Here is a 13,717-nt window from a genome sequence, read left to right as displayed (position 1 = left end):
GATGAAGCAGCTAGAGCTCTGAGAGGGGAAGTAAACTGTCCAAAGACATATACAGCTAATAATGGCAGGGCTGTGATTTGAACCAAGTCTGGCAGATTCCAAAAAGGCTGGATTTGAGTACTTGCTGTGTCCTTTACAAGCTGAGTGACTATGTGCAAGTTATCCCCATCTGTCAACATAGGGATAACACTTCGTGGGATCACTGTGAGGATCCAGTGAGTGTGGAAAGGGCTTTTCATGGGGCCTGGCGAATAAGAGTGCTCATACCCCTCTCAGTTACCGAGCTTCAATGCAGTGGGGGACCGAAAGTCAGGCACAAAGAAGCGGGGCCCAGCCCCCCAAGCTCCTCTGTCTGACAAAGTGAAAAGCCTAGGGATTCCGGAAGCCCTGACTCTGACAGGAATGAGTGTTGGGTTTTCCAGAGCTCTAATTATCAGCTAGATGAATCACTTAGAGCTGACACCACCATCCCCACCCCCAGGAGGCTCTCAGCCAATTCAAAATATAGAATTTTAACAAAGAGGAGGAGGGGGAAGAGAAAGAGAGGAGTAGGAGAGGTAATGAATAGAAAGGAAAGGTGCCAGCCAGAGGAAATGAAAAACTGTCACCAGGACACCAACAGGAGGAGATCGCTGCATCACACACATGTGTGTGTGCACGCACGCACACACACACACATACACACACACACACGGTGACATACTCTCCTGCTGGCTCTCCAACTCTAGGCATGCTGGCAGACGGCGCTGCCATAACAAAGTGACGCCTGTCACAACAGCATGAGATGGTTGCTTGAGGATGTACCAGCAGATCTGCCTATTACAGAAGGAGAGGAGGAGACCTTCAACCCTGGGGAGCTTCCTCAGGCTTCTGGAACCCAGCAAACCCTTCCTACTGGCTGACTTCTGAATTCTCTTTGTGGCCAAGCCCCTAGACCCAAGGTATGGCAAGTTCCGAGTGCCAGGCCCACACCTGGTGGCTGGGTACCACCACTGTGAGCAGAGGCACCGCTTATCTTACCCGGTTACCAGCATCAGGAGGGCTGGGCGGCAAAATAGTGTAGTGCAGTAGTAAAGATCATGGAGTTTTAGGCATACAGACCTGAGTTCAAATCCCCACCCTCCTCTTCACTGGCTCTTTGACCTTGAGCAAGTCACCTCACCTCTCTGGGCCTGTTTGTTCATCTTTAAAATGGGGCTACTAATATAAACCTCCAGGGTTGTTGTAATGATGAAATGAGATGATTCATTCATTCCACAAAGATTTATGGAGTGCCTGCTATGTGCAGAACACTGAGCTGGATGCTAGAGATCCAGTGGGACCAAACAGACCACAGTTCTGCCCTCCTGGAGCACGTAGAGCCCCTGGCACAGGGCCTGGCACACAGTGAGATTCAACAAGCAGTAGCTATCTGTGATGACCATCTTGGCATTCTGCCATTACCTTAATCACAGGACCTGGCAGATGCCTCCACCTTCCCCCTGAGGAAAGTGGCCTCAGTTTCCTCAACTGTAAAATGACAGAGTTGGATTGGATCAGTGATTCCCAACCTTCTCACCTTGAAAGCTTCTTTTAGTATCTTCCATCCACATGAGCCTCATATCTGGTAAGATTTTGTCTCCCGTACAACCTGCATCAAGTCATTTCTTCCTTTTTATTCATTACAGCCTCGTATTACAGCCATAAGAGCTTGTGATCAGGAGGAGCAAGCCAGTGTGGCCACCACGCTGTTGGTATAACGCCAGCCCGAAGCAGAGACCAAGCTAGCTTGGGTAACTTGCACATACTATGTGCTGTTTCTCTGGGTCCCTCTGGAACACTGATAAGAACTCAAGGGACTCCTACTGCCCTCAGGGACCCTTCAGTTGGGGATGCCAGACTGGAACTCACTGAACTGGATGCTCTCCTGCAAGTCCCATCCAGCTGAGAGCTGGAGATGTCACATCACTCGTGTGGCCCCCAAGGAGATCTGAACTTCAAGCCATAGGCCACCCAGCTCTCTTCAGAGCCCTGGGAGTCTCCTCCCCCAAATGAGAGAGCATCCTGTACTCTTCTCTCCAAGGCCTGGAGGGGAGGGAGAGGAGGGGGCACGCCATCCCACCTGAGCACTCAGAATTCCGGGGGGCTCAGTCAGCAACTGGGATCCCCACATCGGGGTATGTGCGGGCTTGAACAAAGGCTGCAGCAATGAGCACAAAACCCAAACACCGATGGGACGATGACATTTTGAAATATGTTTTTCATCTTTCCCTTGGTGTCCCTCCACCCTTCCCTTGTGCATGTAGTTAGGTTACTCTGCATACATTACGCCAGGAAACAAATGATACGACAGAATGCAGAGTTCATTTTTTGCTTCTGAATTCCAAGAGGCTTGCCTTCAGGGAGGAATGGAAAGAATATCTGTGCGGATCCAAATTTAGAAACTGTAACAAGGGGGATCTGGGAGACTGAGACTTTAGGGGGTGGCCCCTGAGAATAGAGAAGCTTCTCCTCAGCCTCTGAGCTAGAGGGCATCAGGGCCCGGGAAGCAGGAAGAGTTGTGTTCCTTTTCTTGGTGGAGCACCAAGAAGTAATAAAACCCTCTGAAGAAACAGCTGTGCGCTGCACTGGGGCAAACAGCGGGGCCTAACTAACCCAAGACCCTAGGAATTTCCTGGGCCGGAGTGGCCTGGAAAAAGTAGAGTAAGAATCTGAACACTCAGAGGGGGATGGGTCAGGAAGGAGCAACTCAGCAGCATCCTGAACAGGCTGAAGACAGAAAACCACTACAAAACTAGGACATCTCAGGGGATGCTAGTGTGACTGGACCAGACACCATCAGATCAGACTACCCTGCCCAAGCTTTGGCATCTTCAAAGGAAGTGCCCTAGAATTCAACCAATTCTGAGGAAAGTGATGGGGAACTCTGAATTGACTGCAATTAAGTTTCTGCCACTCTGGCTGAGTGAAGCCAAATATGAATTCAGTTGAGTTAGAGAAAATTCAAGTTATATTTCTTACACACCTGAAATTGGAACCAGCTATACTCCTTATCCACAAGGCCCTGTTATCATTTGCCTCACCCCCTTCCCATTTCTCCTGCCTCCCTCCCCTCTGTCAACAGTCACAAGGGTATTCTGTTATTGCCCCCAACCCCCAAGCTTTCTCACCTCGGGACCTTTGCACTGGTGATTTCCTCTGCCTTCCCTTGGCTCTTTAAATGGTAGGCTCCTTCTCAGTATTTTGTTTTTCTTCTTTCTTTCTCTTTTTATTAATTTTTATTGGAGTATAGTTGCTTTACAATGTTGTGTTAGTTTCTGCTGTATACCAAAGTCAATCAGCTATATGTATACATATATCCCCTCTTTTTTGGATTTCCTTCCTATTTAGGTCACCACAGAGCACTGAGTAGAGTTCCCTGTGCTATACAGTAGGTTCTCATTAGTTATCTATTTTATACATTGTAGTGTATATATGTCAATCCCAATCTCCCAATTCATCCCACCCCCCCTTCTCAGTTTAACTTCTTCAGTCCACACTTTCTGAAATAAAACCACCTATTTTCTCTCAAAGGGCCCTGTTTATTTCCTTCATGATGCCTATATGTTTACTTTTGTTAGTCTTCCCCTCCAGAACATCAGCTCCCTGAGAGCAGGACCCCTGTCTCTCTTGATGTTCCCTCAGTAGCTAGCACTGTGACTCAGATTACTTGTGGAATGAATGACCCGTGGCTTGCCATAGCTTGGCGGGCACTGAGCTCCCTCCACCCCTACACCTGGGCCCCCGCCAGCCTTTCCCAGCAATCCAGGACCAGATGCCAAGACCCATAACCTTGGGGCTTGAACACTTAGCTGTGCTCTACCCCAGGGACTCGGCATGAGTGTGTCTCAGTGGACCCTGGTTCCCTCCCTCCCACCTGTCCTCCCAGCGCCTTGCCTCAGAACCATACAGACCCGCTGGCATCTGTGCACAACGCTTATGGAACATGTCCAGAGCCCCTCTTCCCAGCAACCCGTGCTAGCCCTACCTCTTTGCTCCCTGGCCTGGGGGCTCTTCCTTGCTCTGCTCCCCATGTAAAAGCACACCATTTAAAAGCCTCAGACCTAGACCTCTCCTCCATCCTTAGGCCAGACTCCCAGCATGAGACCTCTTCAAGTTTGGGGGCATCTGCAGACACGTGGGAAATGTCTGCAAGGGAGGCTGCATGCAGACTTCCCTCCGGTTCATCATACTGGAAGGGGTGGCTCTCTCCCCACTGGCTTTGAGAACATGGACATTTCCACAGTGAGGAACCCCTTTCTGTGCCTGCCCTCTGGTTTCTCTTACCAGCTGTCTTCTTCTTGTGCTGCTCCCCTTAACTCTAGCTGTCAAAGGGGCCTGGAAACTCAGAGAAGTGGTTTTCTCCCTGCTAGGACCCAGTGTTCTCTCCGGAAGGCAAAGGGCAGAGTCTAAGTGCCTTCTGGGGCCTCTGGGCAATGAAGTAAATACAATAGGCAGAAGATTCATGGTGGGTGGGTGGGTGTTGATAATGCAGATTCTCGGGTTCCAGGTTCTGTTTCAAATCTGGGGAGCCAGGAAGGTGGCTCTTCTAGACACATCTCAGTTGGTTCTGACGAGGTGGTCCAGGGACAACACTTGGACAGACTGGGCTAGAATGTGAATGCAGAGACCGTGGGCTGCCAGCGCCCAAATGAACACTCCTCTCCAGTCTCCCTCAGGAAATGATTACCTCCTCTGCTAGATTCTAAGCCCCTCTCCAGAAGGGACCAAAGCTTACTGGACAATGTGTGCTCAGCAGAAGGCCTGGCACATGGCAGCTGCTCTGTGGACGTTTGTTTGATGAAGACAAACTCTCTGGTTCCATAGGACAGAGCAGCTTTTACTGAGATGGTGGCAGGGCTGGTACGGCTGCAAGGCAGCTACAACAAAGGCTGGGGTTCTAACCCTGAGAACACCTTCTTCCCTGAGGACCCAGTGACTCTCAGAATCGGAGCCTGATTTCTTGCTGTGGGATGAGCTCCCACACTTGAGGGGAGGGCCCAGGATTACTCCAGCCTCTCCACCTCAGGAAAGAGCAATGAGACTAACAACCTCTTCAACAGGGAATCGGAACAGAAGAGCCGCTTTCCCCCTGACCAGACTGAAGGCCTCTCCTACATTCTCCAACTTTGCTGCATATTCGTATCACCTGGGAAACTTAAAAATCTCCCACTGCCCAGGCCACACCTCATACCAAGTAAATCCAAATAGGTGAGGGTGAGATAGGTGATTCCAACGTGCAGCCACCCTTGCGACCCAGCACCCTATGACACAGGACCGACAGGGAGCCCAGCGCGGAGGGGAAAGCATGAGGCACAGACTTGTTCGCATCCCGTTTAGTTTTGTGAGAAAAAAACCACAATTACAAGAGAAATGGGATGCTCAGGCCAAGCACATTTAATAATCCTCACTGGGAGAGGGTTGAAAACTATTTGACACATTCCCTAAACCAGTAAATCAGAGATTCAGATAAATAATGATCCAAAGGGGGGACTGTCATCTACCCCAAGGCCACAGACAGATAACTAGAATTCTGGGTCCCAGGGTGAGTCTGGGAGGTGGGACCCTGTGAAAGGCAGCTGTGACAGGTGATGTCTGTCAGACACCAGCTTCTGGGCTGGCCCTACTCCCTTCCCAGGTTCTGGGCGGGGAGGGAGAGCAGGCTTTGGCTCAGTAGAACTCTGGAGGAACCTGAGTGGGGACCAGGGCTGGCTGAGGGGACAGGCTCACTTATAGTTTTTGGAGGGAAATTCCCGCCGGCCTTTCCCCTTGCCGCCAAAGTTGCGCACCCGATGGATGACCTGCAGCTGCTGCTCGATGGTCGCGGTGATGTTCACATCATCGGGGATGTGGACGTAACGGACATTCCGGCCTGTCACAAAGAGGTCATCCAGCTCGACCTGATGCCCCCAACGGTCCGTGTAGGTGACCTGGGCCAGGCGGATGTTCATGAAAGCATCAACGTTGTCTATGCGTCCGCGGGCCATGCTCTCATCCCGCAGGTCCACGGTGGTGACCTGGCCCTGGAGGCCCTGCAGCAGGATGATCAGGCTGTTCTCGGAGATGGTCCGCTCCTTCACTGAGTGGCTCACTGCCATTCTTCCACACTGCGGCTGCTCGCTCTGGGAGGGGCACACAGAGGGGAGCTGTGGCAGGCTAGCGGATGCGGTTGCTAACTCACCTCCACCAGGTTTTTTAGCACAAAATCCCCAGCCCAGACATCCCCAAGTCTGCCCACCTCCCCAATTTCTGTGTCTATGGAGCACCCTTAGGTGCTTCAGGTACACATCTCATAGAATCCTCACAACACCTTGCAAGCCAAGGATCACTTACACTCACTTTATAAATGATGAAAATATGGCCGGGAGAGGTTAAGTCACTTGCCCAAGGTCACACAGGTGATAAGCGGAGGTGCTGGGATTCAAATCCATCGCTGCCTGACTCCAAACCTCACACCAGTGGTTCTGAACCCTCACTGTATGTTAGAATCATCCGCTGAGTTTTTACCTGGCTGCCACACCCCAGAGGTTCTGATTCATTTGGTCAGGGGTGGGGCCCAGGTATCCTATTTTTTAAAAGCTCCCCAGGTAATTCCAATGTGCATCCGAGTTTGAGAACCACTGCTCTAAAGTGTAGTTTACACCCTTGCTACTCAAAGTACGATCTGTGAACCAGCAGTTTCAGTATCAGCCAGGCACCTGTTAGAAATGGAAAATCTCCAGGCTTTCCCCGGAACTACTTAGAGAATATGCATTTTAACGTGACCCCTAGGTGAACCACCAGTTCTCAAACAATCGCCTGCATCAGAATCACCTGGAGAACGTGTTAAAACACAGATTGCTGGGCCCCCCTTTCAGTTTCTAACTCAGTCGGTCTGAGGTGGGGCCCAAGATTGGGCACTTCTAAAATATTCTCAGTTGATGCTGATGTTACCGGCCTGGGGCGCACTGAGAACGACTGGTCTACAGGATGCTGCCGCCATGTAACCAGAAATTTAGATAATTGCTTGAAAAAAAGAAATGGTAGCATATACAGCACATACGTTTTGAAGGTAGAGAAATGGAGGTTCGACTCCCCACTCCACCCACACTCTGTAAACGTAGGACAGTTACTTAATGTCTCTGAACCTGTTTCCACGTCTATTAAACCGTAGGCTAAATGAGGATAACAAGCTCTCACCACACTGAATGTATTTTCCTTTGCTTTCAATTATGCCCTGATGCTGTATTAATGTAACTTTGTCTTATCTATCCCCCATTTTCAGACCCTGAGTGCAAGTTGGTGGAACTTTCTTTTCTTTCCTTAAGACCTCACTCAGGATACCGACAGGGCTGTGCAGGGTGGCATTAAGTGTGGCAAGCTACCCATACCACTGACAAGAGGCTAGGAGCTGGGCCGGCCGACTCTAACGACCCCACCCAGGCTTCACCAGGAGTACGTGCCCAAGCAAGGGTTTGGGGCAGCACACTGACTGCAAAGAGGCAGGTCTGGTCTCGAGGACGGGCTCGGCCACTTCCTAGGAGGGCGACCTCGAGCAAGCCACTTGGCTTCTTCAAGCCTGTTAGCCAATCCCTAAAAGGGGGATGGTGATCACTCTTTACTCACAGAGCGTGGGAGTGGGCTTGGGTGAGGAGCTACGCTCAGCAATCGGGAGGAAAACGCTGGCCCCCTCCCTCCGCCTCCGCGGCTCCTGGCTCCCCAGCGTTCCGCTCCTGGCTCCCGGACACACCGCGCGCGTTCCTTCCGCTGTCCCGCGCGCGTTCCTTCCGCTGTCCCGCTGCGCGTCGCCGCCGAAACTAGCGAGCGCCTAGCCGGCCTGCTCCTCTCCCGCGGCCGAAGTGAGAAGCCATGGCAACCGAGGGGCCGCTCTGCCCTCCCGGACCATCGAGAGCGCGGCACCGCGCAGGGCCCACGACCCCGCGGCAGGCCCAGAACTACAATCCCCAGAAGGCCTAGCGGGTGCGTGACTCGCGCTCCTGCAGCCTCGGCCTACGTCATTGGCTTCTCTCCTATTTTGGAGTCATTCTTCCGTTCAGCGAATCCGGTCGTCCCTCCTCCGTGGGGCAGTTAGTTCCAGAACCCCCGCGAATACCGAAACCAGGGCTGCTCAAGTCCCTTCTATGAAGTGGCGTCGTATAGGAGGGTTCCTCATTCGCGGATACGGAGGGCCGGCTGTATTCATTGAACCTTCACCGTGTTTCGGACACTTTCCCAGGCTCTGGTCGTAGGGGTGACCAAGGAGACAAGCTCCGTGATCTGATGACCCGACCCTTAAATCTACTGGGGGGGGGGGGGAGACGGAGGAGTCGCCTATGAGAAAAAGAAAATTATGATAAAATTTCTTCAGAGAATTAAAACGGGTCGATGTTATAGTGACTGGGTGACCTGTTATTGGACGGTCAGGGATGTCCTGAGAAGGTGACATTTGACATCTGAGTTGAGATGAATTACATGAAGCCAAGCTTCTGAACACTAGGAGAAGAGCATTGCAATTAGAGGGAACAGTTTGTGCAAAGGACCTGGTGCAAATGAGCCTGACAATTTGGAAAAACGGAAAGGCCAGTAAGACTGGGAAGAGTAGTGTGAGAAGAAGTCGGAGAGGAAGGCAACAGCCAGGGTATTTAGGATTTTGCAAGCCAAGGTAAGGCGTTTGGATTTCTGGATTAGGAGTGCAGGCTCTGGAGGCTGTGCCTGGGTTTAAATCTGCCCCTTGTTAACTGTGTGACTTTAGACAAGTTAATTATCCTCTTTGTGCCTCAGGTTTCCTTATCTGTTACTGGAAGTGCAACAATAGGCCATCAAAGGAGACTGACAGGATCTAATTTACAGTTTAAAAGGTCATTCTGTATAGCCTTGGAAAAGCTGCTTATCTTCCTTCAGCCTCAATTTCATTAGAAAAAAACAAAACATAATGACTAACTCAGAGAATTGTTTTAAGGCTTGAGTGGCCTTCATTAATCTGTGAAAGCACCTCGCACACAGGAGAAGCTCAATAAGAGTTAGGCTTGTGTCATTCCTTTAGCCTCTCATTCACTGGTTTCCACCTTCCCCAGGAGCCTTCTCTTTTTACCAGTCATCACAGCTGGTCTCTTCTTATCCTAAAAATTGAAATTGTCTTTCTCCTCCATGCATGCTATTCTTGTTTTCCTACCTTCCACAGTAGAACTTCTCAGGAGACGCCTCTATATCAGTGGTTCTCCAGTTGCAGTCCCTTTTCCAACCTCATTTCTGTGTGAGACTGGATTTTCTTCATGTACTTCAGCCAAAACAACATAGCACAATGGGCTGAATGCAGAAGCAGATATGAGAATCCAATATCCTTCTGTTGTGATAGACATTAAAGAGATTTGAAAAACTATAAAGCAGTGTCACTCTTCTCACCATATTTTTTCTTTTGGAAAATATAGTTATTTTTAAATAAAAATATGTTAATGGATCTGTTGTTATTTAAAAGAGAATTAATATTAAAATTTTAATTTCATATATATGTGATTGCCATATATATATATATATATATATATATATATATATATATATATATATATATATACACATACACATACACACACACATACACATATATATATCCCCCACATAAACAAACACGTTTGGGGGTTTTCAATAATTTTTTTTTAATAAATTTATTTATTTATTTTTGGTTGCGTTGGGTCTCCGTTGCTGCGCGTGGGCTTTCTCTAGTTGCAGCGAGCGGGGGCTACTCTTCGTTGTGGTGCGTGGGCTTCTCATTGCGGGCTTCTCTTGTTGCAGAGCACGGGCTCTAGGCGCGCGGGCTTCAGTAGTTGTGGCACGTGGGCTCAGTAGTTGTGGCTCATGGGCTCTAGAGCACAGCCTCAGCAGTTGTGGCGCACGGGCCTAACTGCTCTGCGGCATGTGGGATCTTCCTGGAACAGGGCTCGAACCCGTGTCCCCTGCATTTGCAGGCAGATTCTTAACCACTGCACCACCACGGAAGTCCCTTCAATAATTTTTAAGAGTACAAAAGTGTCCTGAGACTGAAAGTTTGAGAACTGCTGCTCTGTCCTGAAGGCTTTCACCTACTCACTCAACTCATTGTAATCTGGCTTCTTCTCGAGTATTTTGAGTTCTACTCCCATTAACTTCTCTGAAGAAGGTTACTAATGATTTCCTTGTTCTTAAGAGAACCTCTATCTCTTTCTTTTTCTTTTTTTTTTTTTTTCTCTATCTCTTTCTTAGTCCTTACTTCCATGATCCTTCTCAGTGATTGACCATATTGACCATCGTCCTCCTTGGTAATTTTTTTTCCCCCTGGGGATTTGTATCACTTGGTTTCACCCATTTCTCTGATTGTTTCTTCTCCATCTCTCTTTTTTTAACCCCACTTCATTCTGCTCCCTAAACATGTGTGCTTTTTCTGGGGCTGTATTCTGGGCCCAGCTATCTTCTTGGTCGAGTATCTCTTTGCCACCTACTACTACATGCTGAATTTCTTGTCTACATCTCTAGCCCAGACTACTCCACAGAAGACCTCCACTTCCCAACTGTCCGTTGCTTATTCTCACATGTGTCACTGGTACTTGGAACTCAGCGTGTCTATAGGACAAGTTCATCAAGTCTTTCCCAAATGAATTGCTACTCTGAATTTTTCTATTTCTGTGGTTGCTACCATCATTTTTCAACTACCCAAGTGGGCACCTTGAATAAGCTTGACAACTATCATTTCTGGATTCACCCACACCTGTCACAGTCAGTGAACTCTGAAGATTCTATGGAATTTGTCTCCCAGCCTTCACTTGCCTTTTTATTCTGACTGCCACCATTCTAGTTGAGACCCTCTTTTTCTCATCTAATTCCTTATAAAAGCCATCTTACTGGTCTTTGTGTCCCATGATCCTTTGCGAACAGATTCAAAGTACAGTTATGATCTTATTTACCTGCTAAGAAAATAATCAGTTCACTAGCAGAAGGAAGTTTCCAGTGCTGACATTGATTTGATTCCAACTTACCTCCCAGCTGAATCTCCTTCAGGTTCTCTACCCAAACTCTCCAACCAGTGTTTCTTAAAGTGTGGTCTGGGAACCAGTTGCCTTAAAGTTATCTGGAATGCTTGTTAAACCCAACCCCACACCTACAGACTCAGGAGTGGAGCCCGGGGATCTGCACATCTAGCAGTGTACACTACAATTGGAGACCTGCTGCCCTCCTTTCTAGTCAGACTCAGCAACCCCCAGACAAGCCCTGCACTCTTGTCTCTGCCTTTGCTATACTGCTCCATCTGCCTGGGATCTTCTCTTTTTATCTATAGATGTTAAGTCCAACCCCTCCTTCAAAGGCTGGCTCCATTGCTGTACCTTTCTGAAGTCTTCCCTGATTACCCCAATTGGGAGTGATGCTGATAGCATATTGCTTAGTATATGTTTGCTTGTTGCATGCAGATTCACCATAGTTATTACGTAAATCTTGCTTCTCCTGCTCATCTCTTGGGTGTTGAGACAGGGAGAAGGTCCTAGGAGACCCAAATACTTCACCCTACAAACAGCAGTTGCAGGAGGGACTGGTTTTATGAATGTGGTGAGAAGGTGATGGGGATCTGAATGAATTGGTGGCAGTGGGGTGGAAAGAAGGGATGAGTGTTAAAGACTCTGAAGAGAGCTAATCAGAATCCTTGGGGGCTGATTAAATCTGGAGTGTGGTTTGCAGAGGGGGAATCAATGACTGAAATTTTAACACTGGGTATCCAGAGAGGTGGTCCATTGATAGGAATAAGAGGGTTGGGGGGTCATGCCTGTGGAGGGTATCTCATTTTTTGGCTACTCAGACACCGAACTCCTTTCCCATTTGGGGAAATCTGACATTCTATGAATTTCAGTGGGAGGTGAGGTTCTGCTTCCCACTCCAGATGATTTAAAGGCCTTGTCAGGTATGGCATGTGCTTGTGACATAAACTCAGGCATTATCAGATTCTAAATCTGGAGCAAGTGACACGAACCAGCAGGAACTGTTTAGGCTCCGTCCTGGTGTCTGTGTCATCCAGTGCCTCATTCCTGGGGGTGCTGCTGGTGCTGGAGTGCTTTCCTATGCTGCCTTCCCTTCCTCGGTTCCTGGCCATTTTCCATGGTCCTTCAGTCTTCCTGACAACTGTGAGTTGCCTGAAGCCCTTTCAGTAGAGTCCTTCTCTACCTAAGTAGCCAGAATTAGTTCCAGGTTTTTTTGCAACCTGAAACCCAGACAAGGGTCCACTTGAATTGACTTCAAGAGCCTTGAATTTCCCTGTTCCCTTTAGATGAGCTCTGTTGTGGTTCTGTATCCAGTTGTCAGAGAATCACAGAATCCTGAGAGTTAGGGTGATTCCCAGGTCACCTGCTTCAACTTACCACCCAGGGTCCACATCCCCACTCCACCCCCCCACAGATCCTCCCGTAACCACTGCCCGAGACTCCAGTGACCAGCAACTCACTCCTGTGCCAGCTGTTTTACTCCATTGTTGAGAGGTTTTGGGTAACTTCTACCCATCACTTCTGGTTCTTTTCTATGGAGAACTGTCTTATTTTGTATTATATTTAAGAAGTTTCTTCATGCCTTTCAAAAGTGAAATAAATGTCCTGAATAAATAAAAATGACGTCAGTGTTAGACACTAAGCTTAGGGTGATGGAGCATCTCAGGGAAAGTGAGTCTGCAGTCCAGGTGAGGGGGGGGCGGATACAGAGATTTGTGAGTTAATAGTACTGGTTGAAAATAATGGCCTCTCTGAAAAAAGGGATGCAAAACAATTTGCAGAAGAATGCAAACTAAGCACTGCAGGGCACATAAAACATTTGGTCAGCACTGGGGCAAGAGCGCTGGGGTGAGGGTAACGGATAGGGTGAGGGTGAGAAATGGAGTGTGAGAGAGAGATGAGGTGAGAGTGAGGATGGGGGTGGGGGAAAACGCCAGGGATGAAATAAGGATCCTCCAGCAGTTGCCCTGGCCGTTCTGACAGACTTGGAAACGGCTACGTTAATGCCTGCATCAGACGGCCATCCTCAATCAGAAGCCACCGAGGGAGAGAGGGGAAGTGTGGTCAGAAATCAGTAGGATTTGGGACTTTCCTGGTGGTCCAGTGATTAAGACTCCGCACTTCCAGTGCAGGGGGCACGGGTTCGATCCCTGGTCAGGGAACTAAGATCCTGCAGGTGGGCCTGGCGTGGCTGGTGGGGTGGGGGAAAGAAAAGAAATTAGTAGGATTGGAGCCCCCAAGGACAAGGGTGAGAGAGTTTTAGGAAGAAAAGGGTCTTGAGCAGGGCCACGGAGAATGGGGAGCAGAGAAGGTGGTGGGGTCCAGCAGAGTTGAGGCCTGGAGACTTGAGAAGGGACCTACCTGTGTAGTGACAGGAGCTATATGGGGAGCAGGAGGGAGGAAGGCGAGGCGGCTCGGAAGCTCTTAGAGCTGGTGAGTGAGCTGAGGAGGCCCTGGAGGAGCAGAGGCCGTGCTGCGTGGGAGCGGGTTGGACCGAGGAGCTCCCCAGCTGCCACTTGGTGCACTTTTAAAAACATTTAATTAGTTAATTAATTAATTAATTTTTGACTGCGTTGGGTCTTCGTTGCTGCGCGCGGGCTTTCTCTAGTTGCAGCGAGCGGGGGCTACTCTTCTTTGCGGTGCGCAGGCTTCTCATTGCAGTGGCTTCTCTTGTTGCGGAGCACAGGCTCTAGGCACATGGGCTTCAGTAGTTGTGGCTCGCG

General features: G+C 49.2%; 1 protein-coding gene across 2 annotated transcripts; it reads right to left on the bottom strand.

Annotated features, from left to right (window-relative positions):
- Window positions 1–5,392: 5,392 nt before the first annotated feature.
- On the bottom strand, window positions 5,393–7,959 carry LSM10 (LSM10, U7 small nuclear RNA associated). 2 transcript variants are annotated; one of them, XM_082422608.1, is made up of 3 exons: window positions 7,624–7,754; window positions 6,358–6,493; window positions 5,393–6,140 (listed from the first exon to the last, which is right to left on the bottom strand). In XM_082422608.1, the coding sequence occupies exon 3, from the start codon at window positions 6,114–6,116 to the stop codon at window positions 5,745–5,747; it is 372 nt and encodes a 123-aa protein (XP_082278734.1). In that variant the 5' UTR covers window positions 6,117–6,140; window positions 6,358–6,493; window positions 7,624–7,754; the 3' UTR covers window positions 5,393–5,744. The 2 variants fall into 2 exon arrangements, with proteins under 2 accessions (XP_082278734.1, XP_082278733.1); XM_082422607.1 differs by lacking the exon at window positions 6,358–6,493 and having other exon boundaries at window positions 7,624–7,959.
- Window positions 7,960–13,717: the final 5,758 nt, after the last annotated feature.

Source organism: Balaenoptera physalus, assembly GCF_965194825.1.
Source record: "Balaenoptera physalus genome assembly, chromosome: 1".
NCBI classification, from domain to species: domain Eukaryota; kingdom Metazoa; phylum Chordata; class Mammalia; order Artiodactyla; family Balaenopteridae; genus Balaenoptera; species Balaenoptera physalus.
The sequence above is the reverse complement of the archived record's forward strand: the minus strand, read 5'-3'. Positions and strand labels throughout refer to the sequence as shown.

Bases quoted from the DNA above. Each gene is read 5' to 3' on its own strand.
- LSM10 (XM_082422607.1), bottom strand. From the start codon at position 6,116: ATGGCAGTGAGCCACTCAGTGAAGGAGCGGACCATCTCCGAGAACAGC.